Below are 17,092 nucleotides of genomic sequence, written 5' to 3'. Positions count from 1 at the left end.
GGTGGAGCTGTGTCCGCAAGATTGTGGTTTGTTATGTCTGGTAGCCTGTAACTGGCTGTACTGTAGGAGACGGGGAAACGGCAGCCGACCCGGCAGCCATGGGCAGTTCCTTTGGCCGGACGGGGTCGTTCTCACTTTAAACTTGAAGTTGTGTGTTAGAAACCGGGTAGCCACAAGACTGGAAGGCAGAGGGTGGGGGGAGATGGAAGGGAGGTGTGTGTGCGTGTGTCTCTGCCTGTCCTAGATCATTTCCTCCTCCCTCTTTTGTCTCCTGCTTCCCTCAGTTTCAGGTCTGGTCTCTGACGGGCCACGCATTTACACAGACTCTTAATGATTGTGGTATTAAGTACTTGCTCTGTGCTAAGCGCTGTATTAAGCACTGGGCTAGATGCAAGCCATTTTACAGTCCCCGAGCTTACAGACTCCATGAGGGAGTCTGGGAAAACGGGGGAGGGAGAACAGGTGTCACAAGCTCCATTTTACAGATGGAAACTGAGCCCCACAGAAAGTCAGTCACTGGGCCAAGGTCACACATCAGTCCCATGGCAGAGCCGCGATTAGAGGCCAGGACTTCTGGGTCCCACTGCGCTTAACTCTTTGTGAGACTAGAATGAACGTTTATTCGATAGTAATGTAGAAAACGTGTGCAACCACAGCACGGCCTGGCCTCGAGCGATCTCTCGGAACCTTTCCGTTGAGCAGCCGCGGAGTGCACTTGCCGTCTTTGAGAGCCATCTTGCAGTTTGCCCCGTTTTCTCGTTTGGGGGACAAAGAAAGAGAGTGGGAATGGTTCAGTGCAACCCATCACCGCCGCTGGAAAAAACAAATGCCCCTTGAGGGAGAGGTAATACCGCGTCTGACCTAATTTTCTTACCTACCCCAGCACTTTTAGTACAGCATTTGATGCATAGTAAGCGCTTAAAAAAGCACTGTTACTATCATTGCGTCCTCTCCTCGGAACAATCCGTAGCCTTTTTTATTGCCTCCTCCGTGGCTGAAAAGCCAGCCAGGCCTGTCGTCAGCTACCTTCTTGTCCGAACAGCTCTCGAATTAGGGTCGAGCGCTTAGTACGGCACTCGGCGCACCGTACGCACTTAATAAATACGATCGGATGAATGAACGCCATCGATAACGCCGATTGAGGGGACTAACACCGATCACCCCGATTGAACAAGAGACCAGAAAAGGTGCCTGGTTGCCTTTAGGGGGAAACAGTACCAAAGAGACTGCCTTTGAGGTCCCTTCAACAAAGATAAAATCCCCCCATCAGCCGCATTGCTTTGGGAGCTCTCGGGACACGGGTGTGCGGGCTGTGTTGACATTTGGCCTGGTGCCGAAGAAAGGTTGAGAACCACTGGAGAGTTAGTTCATCTTCATAAAAAAGCAGAGTCAGAATAACTGATAGATGAACTGTGATTTCCTCCTCCTTCCCCCACCCCCCCAAATCTGAAAAGGACGCTAATGTTTGGAAGTACAGTTTAAATATTTGAAACTTCACGTCTGTAAAATGTAGATGAAACCCAGGCAAAGGACCGACCAATCCTGCCGAATTATTTTTTTGGTAATGTTCAGCCCCTACGGGAAAGAGTAGAAGAGAAACCGATGTATCTATTTAACAGTCGTTCCACCGAGCCGTGTCTCTTACCAAAGAACTTAGAGTGAAATTACAGTCTAAGTTTTGGAAGAGGATGTGGCCTGAATCCAGACTTCGCCTGAGAGACTGCATGTTTTCTGAAATTCCCTCAGGGGACAACTCAGGCCTATTGTCCCCACAGCAGGAAGTAGAATTAAGATGTGTTGCCATTAAAAGGTCATTTTCAAGGAGCAATTATAATCTTTCTTTAACTGGTTTCAGCATCCCTCTTTTTCTTCCGTTTGGCTTCTCTATAGATTGTATGTTAGCTGTGGGCAGGGAACCTGTTTCCCGGCAGTCTCCTGTTGTATTCATTCATTCAATCGTATTTATTGAGCGCTTACTGTGTGCAGAGCACTGTACTAAGCGCTTGGAAGGTACAACACAGCAATGAAGAGAGACAGTCCCTCCCCACAAAGGGCCTATAGTGTGGCGGGGGGGCGGGGGGCGGCGAGGAGACAGCGCTCCCAGGTGCCTAGATACAGCGCTCTGCACTCGGTGAGAGCTCGATAAATACCGTCGATGGATTCTTAGCCCCCTCTTCTTTTTAACAGGGACATTCGGAAAGCCTATTTGGAGGCCGCAACTGGCTCCATCGTCCAATCCGGAACAGCCATCCAACTGTACCTTAAAAGCCTCCCTTCTTAACCCTCATGCCTCGCTGGACTTTGACTCGGAGGCGGAGGAAGATGGAAAAAACAGGACACTTGTTCAAGAAGAAAATCACGCGTATGTCTATAAACAGGGTTTGGAAAACTACAGGACTCCTACTTTTCAGACTTCTGACTTGGACACATAGCTACTTCTGAATTTACCATTGATGGGGACCAGAGACAAATTTTAACGTTCTACCTCACTGGAACTTTTATTTAAAAGAAAGAAGAGAATCCTATCTTTTGAATGGAGTGAAAAGCATATTTATAAAATAAGCCACAATTACCGAATGGTTATAGAATTTCCTACAAGGAGTATCTTCCACATAAGAATAACATTTTGAACTGTTGTATAGCTTTGTTTATGCAGATAGCCTCTTTTGTAAATTAATGGGATACATACCGTGACTATTTTGTGTATTTTTATATTGTCAGATTTCCTTTTATCGAAAATGAGTACTAAAGCATTTTAAATAATTGCATAGTCTGGGAACCTTTCTCTGAATGGACATTTGTCACTTTTGCACATTAGATTTAATAAAATGTGGATCTTGATCATCCTAAGGCTTTCTTATATCGCAGTCAAGGTGCAGTGATGCTGTGCATACTTTTTAATTGTTTCTGACATTTTGGGTGCAGTCTTTGTTGAATAAAGTAAGCATATTACATTGTACAAGAGGACTATGTACTGACTTGAAGAGAAAATGATGTTCGAACCATGGTTTAGAGGATGAATATTTACTCTCTCATTCCACTGTGAGAGGAACATTCTTTTAATTAATATGTGTTTAAGCACTCTGTGTTCTAAGCCCTGGAACAGACACAAGGTATTCAGGCTGGATGTAGTCCGAGTTGGAGGGAGAATGGGAATCGAATCGCCATTTTGCAGGTGAGGAGACTGAAGCACAGAGAAGTTAACTGACTTGCCCAAGGGCACACAGCAGGCAAGTGGAAGAGTGGGGATTAGAACCCAGCTCCTCTGGCTCCCAGGCCCACGTTTTACCCACTAGGACGTGATGCTTCCCTAACATTAACAGTTAAAAATTCCTGGATTTAAATTGTTTGAACAGGGACGTCGAGTTGTAGATAAATTGGATTTGAATGAGGTGAAACTCTTCGAGTTCAAAGAAATTCATCGAGATATCCAAGTCACGATAAGGTTTCATTTGTTCTTTAAGGTAGAGGTACAGTTTTTTGTGGTTTGGTGTTTTTTTTTCTTTTTTAAATCCAAACTCTACCAATGGGAGATTAAACTAGACATCATGAGAGTTTAATATCACGGCACACCGTGTATTTAAATCTACTGACTTGGAAGGTGTAAATTCATGTAGCTGTCCGCCTTTTTTGAAACAAAATTGAAAGCAGCTGTTAGCATAGCACATCATAGACATGTTTCTCAGAGTATACGTATTTACGCACCGGGGGCAAAAAGTCTTACCTAGCTTAACGTCGCTGAGTTTTGAGCTTTGTTTTGAGACAGAAACCTGGAGCCCAGATTGCAATAGAAATTTTTTCCTTTTCATTTAGGCGCCGGAATTCCAGACAGGAAGTCGATCTTTCCTTAGACCACCAGAGACTAAGTACATAAAATGGATTTTGCATGCTATGGCTTATCATATTGCCAGATTTCTAAATCATCTTGTTAATTTGCGTTCATTATTACCAGATGTGGTAATGTGGCAGACATCGGTAGGGCTATTATTTCTTGACTATGACATTCATTGTGAAAGATGAATTTTTCCTGACATATGCCCAAAGGTTTAAGTCAATAATGCATGAAATTTCAAAATTAGATTCACTCACTAAATCAGCATAATTTTCTTCTCTTTTTCTGTTTTAAGTATATTTTAAAATTTGTGGATCAGATAGACTTTGCATGTCTGGAATGCAGCCAGGAAAATCGTCTCCCTTGGTATTTGCAAAAAATGTCATTTAAGAGTGCAGTGGAAATCACTCTTCAGGAGTGAGGAGGTAGCCCAAGTCCAGAAGCAATGCCTTTCAAAGCGGTTGGGGTTTCCTGCAGTGTGAATGAAACTACCAGGTCAGCTATTCAGAGATTTTTGGCAATTGGAGCGAGCCTTCGGCAGACGTGTTCTGGTTTTAGTTTATTTTTTTCCTTTGAAGTAAACCGTTTCGAGGCAAACGCATGCATTCTTTGCCTTGTTTATCCATGATGTCATGGTGGCTCTCGGGATATTTTTTTTTTTTTAATATAACATCCTATTTCCATCAGTGATAAATGTATGGTAGCTTTCATCTATTGTTTTAAGAACATTGGAAAGTTACTATTGTTTAATTATAATGCTATTTTGCAGATAAGTACCTACGATATATTGCCATATTTTAACTATGCTCCTGAAGAATAATAGCGATATTTATCGACCACCCCCAGGGTGTAATGCACTGTACTAATCAGTGGTATTTGCTGAGCTCCTTACTTTGTGCAGAGCACCTTACTAAGCGCTTGAGAGAGGACAATAGAATTAATAATAATAATTATGGCATTTAAGTGCTTCCTATGTGCCAAGCACTGGGGAAGATACAAGTCAATCACTTGGACACGGTCCCTGTCCTACATAGCTCATACCGTTAATCTCCATTTTACAGATGAGGTAACTGAGGCCCAGAGAAGTGAAGTGACTGACCCAAGGTCACAGAGCGGACATGTGGCAGAGCCAGGATTAGAACCCAGGTCCTTCAGACTCCCAGGCCCACACTCCATCCACTAAGCCAATCTGCTTCTCTGAAAAGCTTGCCCTCGAGGGTTTGCGTTCTTCTGGGGGAAGTGGACAGGAAACTAAATTGCAGAAGGGAGAAAAAAGGCAAGGAAGATGTGGATACGAGATAGGCCTCAAACCATAGATTGTTTAAGATATCTACTTAAGGGTTATAACAGATTGGGACTACTTAGTGCCTAGTGGCAGATAGGAGATAAAATTAGGGACAACAGAAATTACTAAATGCTGCCGATGTGAACAAAAGCATGTTCAAAGAGTGGTGATGCTCTTTGTCACTCTAGACACATTCTGATTTAATGTGGTATTTAGGTGCTTATTGTGTGCCAAGCACTTTACAGGCACTGGGGTAGGTGAGTTCTAATGAGATTGGCCCCAGTCCCTGCCCTACATAGTAATGCTGGTATTTGTTTAGCGCTTACTATGTGCAGAGCACTGTTCTAAGCGCTGGGGTAGATACGGGGTAATCAGGTTGTCCCACGTGAGGCTCATAGTCTTCATCCCCATTTTACAGATGAGGGAACTGAGGCCCAGAGAAGCTAAGTGACTTGCCCACAGTCACACAGCTGACGAGTGGCAGGGTTGGGATTCGAACCCATGACCTCTGACTCCCAAGCCCGGGCTCTCTCCACCGATAATAATAATGTTGGTATTTGTTAAGTGCTTACTATGTGCAGAGCACTGTTCTAAGCGCTGGGGTAGACACAGGGGAATCAGGTTATCCCACCTGGGGCTCACAGTCTTAATCCCCACTTTACAGATGAGGTAACTGAGGCACAGAGAAGTTGAGTGACTTGCCCACAGTCACACAGCTGACAAGTGGCAGAGCTGGGATTCGAACCCATGAACTCTGACTCCCAAGCCCGGGCTCTTTCCACCGAGCCACGCTGCTTCTCTACATGGGGCTTACAGTCTAAGGAGGGAAGAACGGATGTCGAATCCCCATTTTACAGATGAGAAAACTGTATTAAGGACTTGCCCAGAATCACCCGGCTGGTAAATGGCGGAGGTAGGATTAGAACCCACCTCTCCTGACTTCCAGGGCTGTGTTCTTTCCCACTAGGCCGAGCTGCCTGGACCTTCACATGAATCGGTGCCAAATAATAATAATAATTGAGGTATTTGTTAATGGCTTACTGCGTGCCAGGGCCTGTACTAAGCATTGGGGTGGATACAAGTAAATCGGGTCGGACACGGTCCCTGTCCCTCATGGGGCTCACAGTCTCGATCCTCATTTTACAGATGAGGTAACTGAGGCACAGAGAAGTGAAGGGACCTGCCAAGGCCACACAGCAGGCAAGGCAGGGATTAGAATTCATGACCTTCTGACTGCCAGGCCCGAGCTCTATCCACTAAGCCATGCTGCTTTCCATGCTATTCTGCTTCCCAAAGTAGTTTTAGCATGGAAAACATCTGGAAAATGGGGATTAACTGTGAGCCTCACGTGGGACAACCTGATGACCCTGTATCTACCCCAGCGCTTAGAACAGTGCTCTGCACATAGTAAGCGCTTAACAGATATTATTGTTATTACGGGATGTTTAGGAAGTACAGAATAAAAAGTGACACGCTCCCTGCCTACAGGCTAATGGGGGAGACAGATAGGAAAAATTTTCCAGTGTGAGTACCCAAAAGAAATAATTGAGTGTCCAGATAATAATCATGTTGGTATTTGTTAAGCGCTTACTATGTGCGGAGCACTGTTCTAAGCTCTGGGGTAGATATGGGGTAATCAGGTTGCCCCACGTGAGGCTCACGGTTAATCCCCATTTTACAGGTGAGATAACTGAGGCACAGAGAAGTTAAGTGCCTTGCCCAGAGTCACGCAGATGAATAAACATCTCTCCAGGAGTGCTAAGGGTGGCTCGAAATATATTTTCCGATGGATCCAAACGGTTCGGATTGCCGAGAGATGAAATAGGGCAGGCTTGTTGGAGAAGGTGAGGTTTCTGGAGCCTTCGAATGTGGGGAAAGCTGTGGTCTCTCAGATAACCTAGGGTAATTGCCGGGGTGGAGTCAAGAATGAGGTACACTTAGTTTGGATAATTATGAAATTAATAATTATGATGTTTAAGTGCTTACTATGTGTCAAGCACTGTTCTAAGCGCTGAGATAGATCCAGGTTGATCAGGTCAGACACAGTCCTTTGTCCATTTGGAGCTGACGGTCTGAGTAGGAGGATGAAGTATTTAATGCCTATTTTGCAGATGAGGAACCTGAGGCAGAGAAATTTTTAGGGCATTACGCGCTTTATTGTATGTCAAGCATTGTTGGAAGCGCTGGAAAGCAGGGCAGACATAGTCCCTGTCGTACATCGGGGTCCCAGTCTGAGAGGGAGGAAGATTTTGTGAGCTAGTGGATAGAGCACAGGCCTGGGAGTCAGAAGGAACTGAGTTCTAATCCCAGCTCTGTCACTTGTCTGCTGTGTGACCTTGGGGAAATCATATCACTTCTCCGTGCCTCACCTCTTCTGTAAAATGGGGATTAAGACTGCGTCCAACCTGATTAACTTTCCGCCCTTCTAGACAGGGCGCCCGTCGTTGGGTAGGGATTGTCGCTATTTGTTGCCGAATTGTACTTTCGAAGTGCTTACTACAGTGTTCTGCACATAGCAAGCACTTGATAAATACGATCGAATGAATTGATTAAATCCCCATTTTACAGATGAGGTACCCAAGGCACAGAGAAATTAAGCGACTTGTCCAAGGTCACACAGCGGACGAGTGGCGGGGCTGGGATTATCCATTCATTCATTCATTCAATAGTATTTATTGAGCGCTTACTATGTGCAGAGCACAGTACTAAGCACTAGGAATGTACAAATCGGCAACAGATAGAGACACCCCCTGCCCTTTGACGGGCTTATAGTCTAATCGGGGGAGACAGACAAGAACAATGGCAATAAATAGAATCAAAGGGATGAACATCTCATTGAAACAATAGCAAATAAATAGAATCAAGGTGATGTACATCTCATTAACAAATAGGGTAATGGCAATATATGCAGTTGAGCCGACGAGTACAGTGCTGAGGGGACGGGAGAGAGGGAGGAGCAGAGGGAAAGGGGGGAGAAGAGGGTTTAGCTGCAGAGAGGCGAAGAGATGAGGAGGGGGTAGAGGGAGCAGAGGGAAAAGGGGAGCTCAGTCTGGGAAGACCTCTTGGAGGAGGTGAGCTTTAAGTAGGGTTTTGAAGAGGGGAAGAGAATGAGTTTGGCGGAGGTGAGGAGGGAGGGCGTTCCGGCACCGCGGGAGGACTCGGCCCGGGGGTCGACGGCGGGATGGGCGAGAACGGGGGACGGTGAGGAGGTGGGCGGCGGAGGAGCGGAGCGTGCGGGGTGGGCGGTGGAAAGAGAGACGGGAGGAGAGGTAGGATGGGGCGAGGTGATGGAGAGCCTCGAAGCCTAGAGTGAGAAGTTTTTGTTTCGTGCGGAGGTCGATAGGCAACCACTGGAGGTTTTTAAGAAGGGGAGTGACAGGCCCAGAACATTTCTGCGGGAAGATGAGCCGGGCAGCGGAGTGAAGAATAGACCGGAGCGGGGAGAGATGGGAGGAAGGGAGATCAGAGAGAAGGCTGACACAATAATCTAGCCGGGATATTACGAGAGCCCGTATCAGTAAGATAGCCGTTTGGGTGGAGAGGAAAGGGCGGATCTTGACGATATTATAAAGATGAGACCGGCAGGTCTCGGCGACGGATCGGATGTGTGGGGTGAACGAGAGAGCCGAGTCGAAGATGACACCAAGGTTGCGGGCCCGAGAGACGGGAAGGAGGGTCGTACCGTCCACGGTGATAGGGAAGTCAGGGAGAGGACAGGGCTTGGGAGGGAAGATGAGGAGCTCAGTCTTGCTCATTTTGAGTTTTAGGTGGCGGGCAGACATCCAGGTGGAAACGTCCCGGAGGCGGGAGGAGATACGAGCCCGAAGGGAGGGGGAGAGGACAGGGGCGGAGATGTAGATCTGTGTGTCATCTGCATAGAGATGATAGTTGAAGCCGTGAGAGCGGATGAGTTCACCGAGGGAGTGAGTGTAGATGGAGAACAGAAGAGGGCTGAGAACTGACCCCTGAGGAACCCCAACAGTTAGAGGATGGGAAGGGGAGGAGGAGCCTGCGAAGGAGACCGAGAATGACCGGCCAGAGAGATAAGAGGAGAACCAAGAGAGGACGGAGTCCGTGAACCCAGGTCCCCTGACTCCCAGGCCCTTGCTCGTTCCACTAGGTCATGCTGCTTTAGATCTGATCTAAAGGAAATTCCAGCCGATATTGTAATGCCTATTGATTCCTTTACAGCAGTAGGAGAAGGAAAAGTAGCTTAAAAATGCTCGCTGGCATCCGACGCTGTTTGGATCGACAGCGATTGGAGTTTGGAAATAGCCATTTAGGACTTCTTAATACAACATTCTCTTACTCATTGAACAACAAAATGTTCTGCCAAGGAAATAATTAGGGGCTGCATAGTGGCATACAGTTTCCTTGAGCAGTGAATACTTTTAACACTTTAGCCGTAACTACCCTGTATCTACCCCAGTGCTTAGAACAGTGCTCTGCACAGAGTAAGCGCTGAACAAATACCAACATTAATCAATTATTTACCAGAACCTCTCACCAAGTGGTTCTTAAAACTAATTACATTATATACTTGAAATACATCATCTTCACGTTGTGAATTTATGCCTTTTGGTCTTTACTCTGCAGTGGATAGACCACGGGCCTGGGAGTCAGAAAGTCATGGGTTCTAATCATGGCTCCACCACTTGTCTGCTGCGTGACCTTGGACAAGTCACTTCACTTATCTGTGCCTCAGTTATCTTGTCTGTTAAATAATCACGGGATGGAGACCGTGAGCCCCATGTGGGACGGGGACTGTGTCCAACCCGATTTCCTGTATCCACCCCAGTGCTTAGTATAGTGTTTGGCATGTAGTAAGCACTTAATAAATACCCTTATTGTTGTTATTATTGTTATTACTACTACCGTTTCATTGAGTTTTAAGTCCCCGAGGCCAAAGTGCTTCATAAATTGGTCAGGATTCTAATTTCCTCTTTAATAATCATAAAACCTCCCTGTGTTTGTGGTCTCCAGGAAGCCCTTTCTGGACTAGTTGATGGTTCCCGTCAGACTTAACCTTGGAACAAACACGTTCGTTTGGATACGGATATTTGTTTTAAATTATGTGACTTCATTCTCTCCGAGCAAAAGTGAAGAGACGAGAAGCTAGATCTAAGATATGTTATGAATTGCAATGTCAAATTTTTCAACATTTACCTACAGGCTATTCCTAAATCGTAAGGGTTTGGGTATCCAGGAAACTTTACTGTCCCTCATGTAGACACGGAGCTGAGTCAGAGTGTTTGCCTGAGGGCTGTGTGATTTTTAAATTCTCCAGTCGGAAGTGGGAGGGGTACATGCCTACCAACTCTTAGATGGTACTCTCCCAAGCTCTTAGTACAGTGCTCTGCACCCAGTAAGTTCATTCATTCATTCAGTAGTATTTATTGAGCGCTTACCATGTGCAGAGCACTGTACTAAGCGCTTGGAATGTACAGATCGGTAACAGAGACAGTCCCTGCCCTTTGACGGGCTTACAATCTAATCGGGGGAGACGGACAGACAAGAACAATAGCAATAAAACAAGAACAATAGTAAGTGCTCAATAAATACAGTTGATTGAAGTCTGCTTGAACACTAACTTCCAGGGGAATTTCAGGGAAGGAATGGAGGAAACTACATGTTCCAAGAGGAAAAGGGGTTAGTTGTCTACGTTTCCCAGCAGCCACTGGATTTTTCTGGGGGGTGTTTGGCCCTCAGGGCGAGGGGTGGAGACCCTATCCAATTGTGGCTCAGGAGTTGCAAATATTGTAAAGCTGCTATATTACTCAGTTCGGGATACCCTGGCTCTGTAATAATAATAACATTGGTATTTGTTAAGCGCTTACTATGTGCAGAGCACTTTTCTAAGCGCTGGGGTAGGTACAGGGTGATCAGGTTGTCCCACATGGGCTCACAGTCTAATCCCCATTTTACAGATGAGGTAACTGAGGCCCAGAGAAGTGAAGTCACTTGCCCACAGTCACACAATTGAAAAGTGGCAGAGTCGGGATTAGAACCCATGACCTCTGACTCCCAAGCCCGGGCTCTTTCCACTGAGCCACGCTGCTTCTCTCCTTTCTGACCTAAAAGGATGTGGTGAGTTGTTTGTTTTTTTTTCTCTTTCTGCTTAATTGGTATTTACGGGAAAATAGGGAACTCTTATTTGAGATCATTTAATATTAATCGAAGGTCAATTAATGATTGTAGGATTTTTTAAGTACTTACTATGTGCTAAGCAGAATACTACGCCATGGGGTAGATAAAAGATAATGAGGTTGGACACAGGCCCTGTCCCGCATAGGGCTCCCAGTCTAAGAGGGAGGACAGGAATTCAACCGCTAGTGTTCAGGTTAGAGAACGGCCACCCAGAAAAGTTGTGATTTAACCAAGGTCACACAGCAGGATCATGGCAGAGCCAAGATTAAAAACTCTGGTCCTCTGACTCCCGGGCCCAGGCTCTTTCCACTAGGTCATGCTGCTTCTCTCTTTCTATTTTGAGAAGCAGCATGACTCAGTGGAAAGAGTAGCGGCTGGGCAGTCAGAGGTCATGGGTTCAAATCCCGGCTCTGCCACTTAGCTGGGTGATTTGGGGCAAGGCACTTCACTTCTCTGTGCCTCAGTTCCCTCATCTGTAAAATGGGCATGAAGACTGTGAGCCTCATGTGGGACAACCTGATTACCCCGTATCTACTCCAGCGCTTAGAACAGTGCTTGGCACATAGTAAGCGATAAACGAATACTATTATTATTGCTTTAAACCTTGGCCGTTGCCTTTCCAAGTGCAAGCCTGAAAGAGAAGGGCACCCGCTTTCTCTGGAATCTGAGGCTCTTTATCTCTTCATCAAGCAGTGTGTGTATGGAACAGTGTGGCTCAATAGAAAAGAACCCGGGCTTGGGAGTCAGAGGTCATGGGTTCGAATTCCGGCTCTACCACTTGTCAGCTGTGTGACTGTGGGCAAGTCACTTCACTTCTCTGGGCCTCAGTTCCCTCATCTATAAAATGGGGATGAAGATTGTGAGCCCCAAGTGGGACAACCTGATGACCCTGTATCTACCCCAGCGCTTAGAACAGTGCTCGGCACATAGTAAACGCTTAACAAGTACCAACAAAAAAAGTCAGAGGTCATGGGTTCTAATCCTGGCTATGCCATTTTTTCAGCTGTGTGACTTTGGGCCAGTCACTTCACTTCTCTGTGCCTCAGTTATCTCATCTGTAAAATGGGGATTAAGACTGTGAGTCCCACGTGGGACAACTTGATCACCTTGTATCCCCCAGTGCTTAGAACAGTGCTTGGCACATAGTAAGTGCTTAACAAATACCATCCTTATTATTTCAAAAACTCTCTAGCATCCTATTCCATTGTATCTGATTAAAGTAAGGCTTGCTGGGAGACCTAAAAAATCATAGATTTATAAATCTCCAGAGGATTTACACAAAATTTTTACTTGGAGTCTTGGACATAGCCTGCATCTACACTTTTCCTTTTGAAAAGTGGTCTTGGCTTAGCTATTATTTTAAGAGTGAAGGAAGAAAGGGCAAACTTTTCTCTCAGAGTCCTCCATCGTCAAAACTGTACTAAAAATCATATCTCCTCCAAGAAGTCCTCCCTGACTCAGTTCCCATTTTCCCTCCCTACTGCCTCTCCCACGCACTTAGTAATAATAGTAATAATGATTGTGATATTTGTTAAGCGCTTACCATGTGCTTAGCACTATTCTAAGTGCTGGGGTAGATACAAGGTAATCGGGTTGGGTACAGTCCCTGTCCCACGTGTGGCTCACAGTCTTAATCCCCATTTTACAGATGAAGGAACTGAGGCCTGGAGAAATGAAGTGATCTGCCCAAGGTCACACAGCAGACAAGGGGCGGAGCTGGGATTAGAACCCACATCCTCTGACTCTCAGGCCCGCGTTCTTGCCGAAGCAGTGGGGAAACAGCGTGGCTCAGTGGAAAGAGCCCGGGCTTGGGAGTCAGAGGTCATGGGTTCGAAGCCCGGCTCTGCCACTTGTTAGCTGGGTGACTGTGGGCAAGTCACTTCACTTCTCTGGGCCTCAGTTACCTCATCTGTAAAATGGGGATTAAGACTGTGAGCCTCACGTGGGACAATCTGATTACCCTGTATTTATGCCAGCGCTTAGAACAGTGCTCTGCACATGGTAAGCGTTTAACAAATACCAACATCATCATTATTATTATTAATGGATAGAACTAAGGCCTGGGTTTCAGAAGACCTGAGTTCTAATCCACTTCTGCCACGTCCGCTAGGTGACCTTGGGCAAGTCACTTTTGTGCCTCAGTTTGTGTGTCAGTTGCTTCATCTGTAAAATAGAGATTCATATTGTGAAGTTCATGTGTTCATGGACTGTGTCCAATCTGTTTAGCTGGAATCCACCCCAACGCTTGATACTAAACCTTAACAAATCCCATCGAAAAAAAAAAAGTTTGAACATCCCCATCAAGTTTTGTCTCCGTTGTTGTGATTCCCTTCCTTTTCTTTTATAATTCTGGATGTACCTCATTAGACACCAAGAATTATTGTCACTCTTCCCCAGCTTTTAGTTGCTTATCACTCCAGAATTAATTTAGAAGTGCTTGCAGGTTTGTTTTTTTTTTAACCATTTAAAGAAACCATACAAATCACCATGGGCTCTCAGATCTACTAATTGCCAAACTGAGATGTTGGAAAAAATTAGCTGTAATAGTAGAAAAATTAAGTATTTGAAGTGGGAAGTGTAGACATCGATCACTCACTATTTAACACAGTGCAAAACACTGTTCTAAGTATCTGAGAAAAATAATTGCCTGAGAACAATAGAGTAGTAGACATCTCTGCTCTGCTGGAGTTTACAATTCAGTGAGGAAGGCAGACTTTAAAATAAATTACAGAGAGGAAGCAATAGACTATAAATTTGGGGGAGAAAGGAGATGGGCAGAGCGTTAGGCAGATTGTGAATACTCAATCTCCCTTCCTCCTGTCTCACCCCGCTCCAGTCTATTCTTCACTCCGCTGCTCGGCTCATCTTCCCGCAGAAACGCTCTGGGCCTGTCACTCCCCTTCTTAAAAACCTCCAGTGGTTGCCTATCGACCTCCGCACCAAACAAAAACTTCTCACTCTAGGCTTCGAGGCTGTCCATCACCTCACCCCCTCCTACCTCTCCTCCCTTCTCTCTTTCTACCGGCCACCCCGCACGCTCCGCTCCTCCGCCGCCCACCTCCTCACCGTCCCCCGTTCTCGCCTATCCCGCCGTTGACCCCCGGGCCACGTCCTCCCACTGTCCTCCCTCCTCACCTCTGCCAAACCCATTCTCTTTCCCTCTTCAAAGCTCTTCTTAGAGCTCACCTCCTCCAAGAGGCCTTCCCATACTGTTTCTCCTTTTCCCTCTGCTCCCTCTGCTCCCCCTCTACCCCCCCTTCACGTCCCCTCAGCTAAGCCCTCTGTCTGTGCCTCAGTTCCTTCCTCTGAAAATGGAGATTAAATCCTAGTCCCTCCTAATTAGTGTGGGAGCCCCATGGGGGACAAGGATTGTTTCCAACCTGAATGTCTTGCATCTACAGTGCTTGGCAGATAGTGAGTGCTTAACAAGTACTATCAAAAAAAAAAAGGGGGAAAGTGACAGGAGATGGGGAGAGGGATATAGAGTGAGGAAATGAAACCAAGAAGGGATGACCTCTTGGAGGAGATATTTCAGAAGGGCTTTGAAGATGGGGAGAGTAGTGGTAATAATTATAATTTCTTACTCTGTGCTAAGTACTGTACTAAACAGTGGGATTTACAGAGCACTGACTGTGTGCAAAGCACTGTACTAACTGATTGGAAAACTACAAGAGGGTTGGTAGACATGATCTTACAGCCTGGATGGAGCCATCCACTAAAATAAACTATGGATGTGTACATAAGTGCTGTGGGACTGAAGGTGGGCTGAATATCAAGTGCTTAAAGGCTACAGATCCAAGCGAATAGGTGAGGAGAAGGGAAAGGGAGTCAGAGAAATGAAGGTTTAATTGGGGAAGGTCTCTTGGAGGAGATATGATTTTAATAAGATTTTGAAGGTGGGAAGAGTGGTGGTCTGTCAAATCAATTATATTTAGCATTTACTGTGTACAAAGCACTTTACTAAGCACTTGGGAGAGTTTAATATGATAGAGTTGGTAATAATAATAATAATAATGTTGGTATTTGTTAAGCACTTACTATGTGCAGAGCACTGTTCTAAGTGCTGGGGGAGATATAAGGTCATCAGATTGTCCCACGAGAGGCTCACAGTCTTCATCCCCATTTTACAGATGAGGTAACTGAGGCACAGAGAAGTTAAGTGACTTGCCCACGGTCACACAGCTGACAAGTGGCAGAGCATTGATTCGAACCCATGACCTCTGACTTCCAAGCCCATGCTCTTTCCACTGAGCCACGCTGCTTCTAGACACATTCCCTGCCCACAGTGAACTTACTGTCTAGAAGCAGAGACAGATGTGAATGTCAGTAAATGATATGTACATACGTTTTGTGGATCAAGGTGATTGAATGCTTTAAAGCCAATGGTAAGTAGTTTCTGTGTGAGGCAGCATGAGAAGCAGTGTGGCCTAATGGATAGAGCACCGGCCTGGGACTCAGAAAGATCTGGGTTCTAAACCCAGTTCCACCATGTGTCTGCTGTGTGACCTTAGGCAAGTCACTTCCCTTCTCTGGGCCTCAGTTACCTCATCTGTAAAATGGAGATGAAGACCATGAGCCCCATGTGAGACAGGGACAGCGTCCAGCCCGATTTGCTCGTATCCACCCCATCACTTAGAACAGTGCCTGGCATAGAGTAAGGGCTTAACTAATAACAGCATGGCTCAGTGGAAAGAGCACGGGCTTGGGAGTCAGAGGTCATGGGTTCGAATCCCAGCTCTGCCATTTGTCAGCTGTGTGACCGTGGGCAAGTCACTTAACTTCTCTGTGCCTCAGTTACCTCATCTGTAAAATGGTGATTAACTGTGAGCCCCACGTGGGACAACCTGATTACCCTGTATCTACCCCAGCGCTTAGAACAGTGCTCTGCACATAGTAAGCACTTAACGAATACCAACATTATTATTACAACACAGTTATTATGTGGAAGTGGATGAGCATGGACCGATGGGTTTTGTAGAAAAATGAGCAGGGCATTAGAGTGAAGTATGGACTGGAATGGGGAGAGATAGGCAAGGAGGTCAGCGAGGAGGCTGATGCAGAAATCAAGGCAGGACAGGATAAGTGGGAAGGATAAGTGGGATAGGATGGAGAGGGAAGAGCTGATTATAGCGATGTTGTGAAAGGTGAGCCAACAGGATTTTTGACAGATTGAATGAAAGAGATAAGTCAGAGATAACATCAAGGTTACTGGCTTGTGAGACAGGGAGGATGGTGGTTCTGTCTACGGTGATGAGAAAGTAAGAGAGAGGACGGAGTTTGGGTGGGAAAACGAGAAGTTGCTTTGCACATGTTAAGTTTGAAGTGTCGGTGGGACATCCAAGTAGAGTTGTCCTGAAGGCAGGAGGAAATGCGAGACTGCAGAGAGGTCAAGGCTGGACATGTAGATTTGGGAATCATCCACATGGAGATGGTAGCTGAAGCCATGGAAGTGAATGAGTTCTCCAAGGGAGAAGGTGTAGATGGAGAGCAGAAGGCGACCCAGAATGGAGCCTTGAGGGACCCCCGTGGTTAGAGGGTGGGAGGCAGAAGAGGAGCCTTGGAAAGACACTGAGAATGAGTGGCAAGAGAGATAGGAGAAGAACCAGGAGAGGACAGTGACAGTGAAGCCAAGGTTGGATATATCGTCCAGGAGAAGGGGATGGTTGACAGTGTTGAAGGCTGCCGAGAGGTCGAGGAAGATTAGGATGGAGTAGAGGCTGTTGGATTAATAATAATAATAATAATAATATTGGTATTTGTTAAGCACTTACTATGTGCAGAGCACCGTTCTACGCTCTGGGGGAGATACAGGGTGATCGGGTTGTCCC

General features: G+C 46.0%; 1 protein-coding gene across 1 annotated transcript in view; it reads left to right on the top strand.

The window, feature by feature from the left end:
• The window catches only part of LRIG3 (leucine rich repeats and immunoglobulin like domains 3), a 70,811-nt gene extending 67,852 nt beyond the window's left edge, over nt 1–2,959 (top strand). The window contains exon 20 of the mRNA XM_039914737.1: nt 2,188–2,959. Coding sequence (XP_039770671.1) covers nt 2,188–2,432 — 245 coding nt within the window. The 3' untranslated portion in view covers nt 2,433–2,959. The remainder of the gene's footprint in view (nt 1–2,187) is intronic.
• The last annotated feature ends 14,133 nt before the right edge of the window (nt 2,960–17,092 follow it).

Source organism: Ornithorhynchus anatinus, chromosome 2 (genome assembly GCF_004115215.2).
Source record: "Ornithorhynchus anatinus isolate Pmale09 chromosome 2, mOrnAna1.pri.v4, whole genome shotgun sequence".
Classification (NCBI taxonomy): Eukaryota; Metazoa; Chordata; class Mammalia; order Monotremata; family Ornithorhynchidae; genus Ornithorhynchus; species Ornithorhynchus anatinus.
Note: the sequence above shows the minus strand (reverse complement) of the source record. Positions and strands in the feature narration are given on the sequence as shown.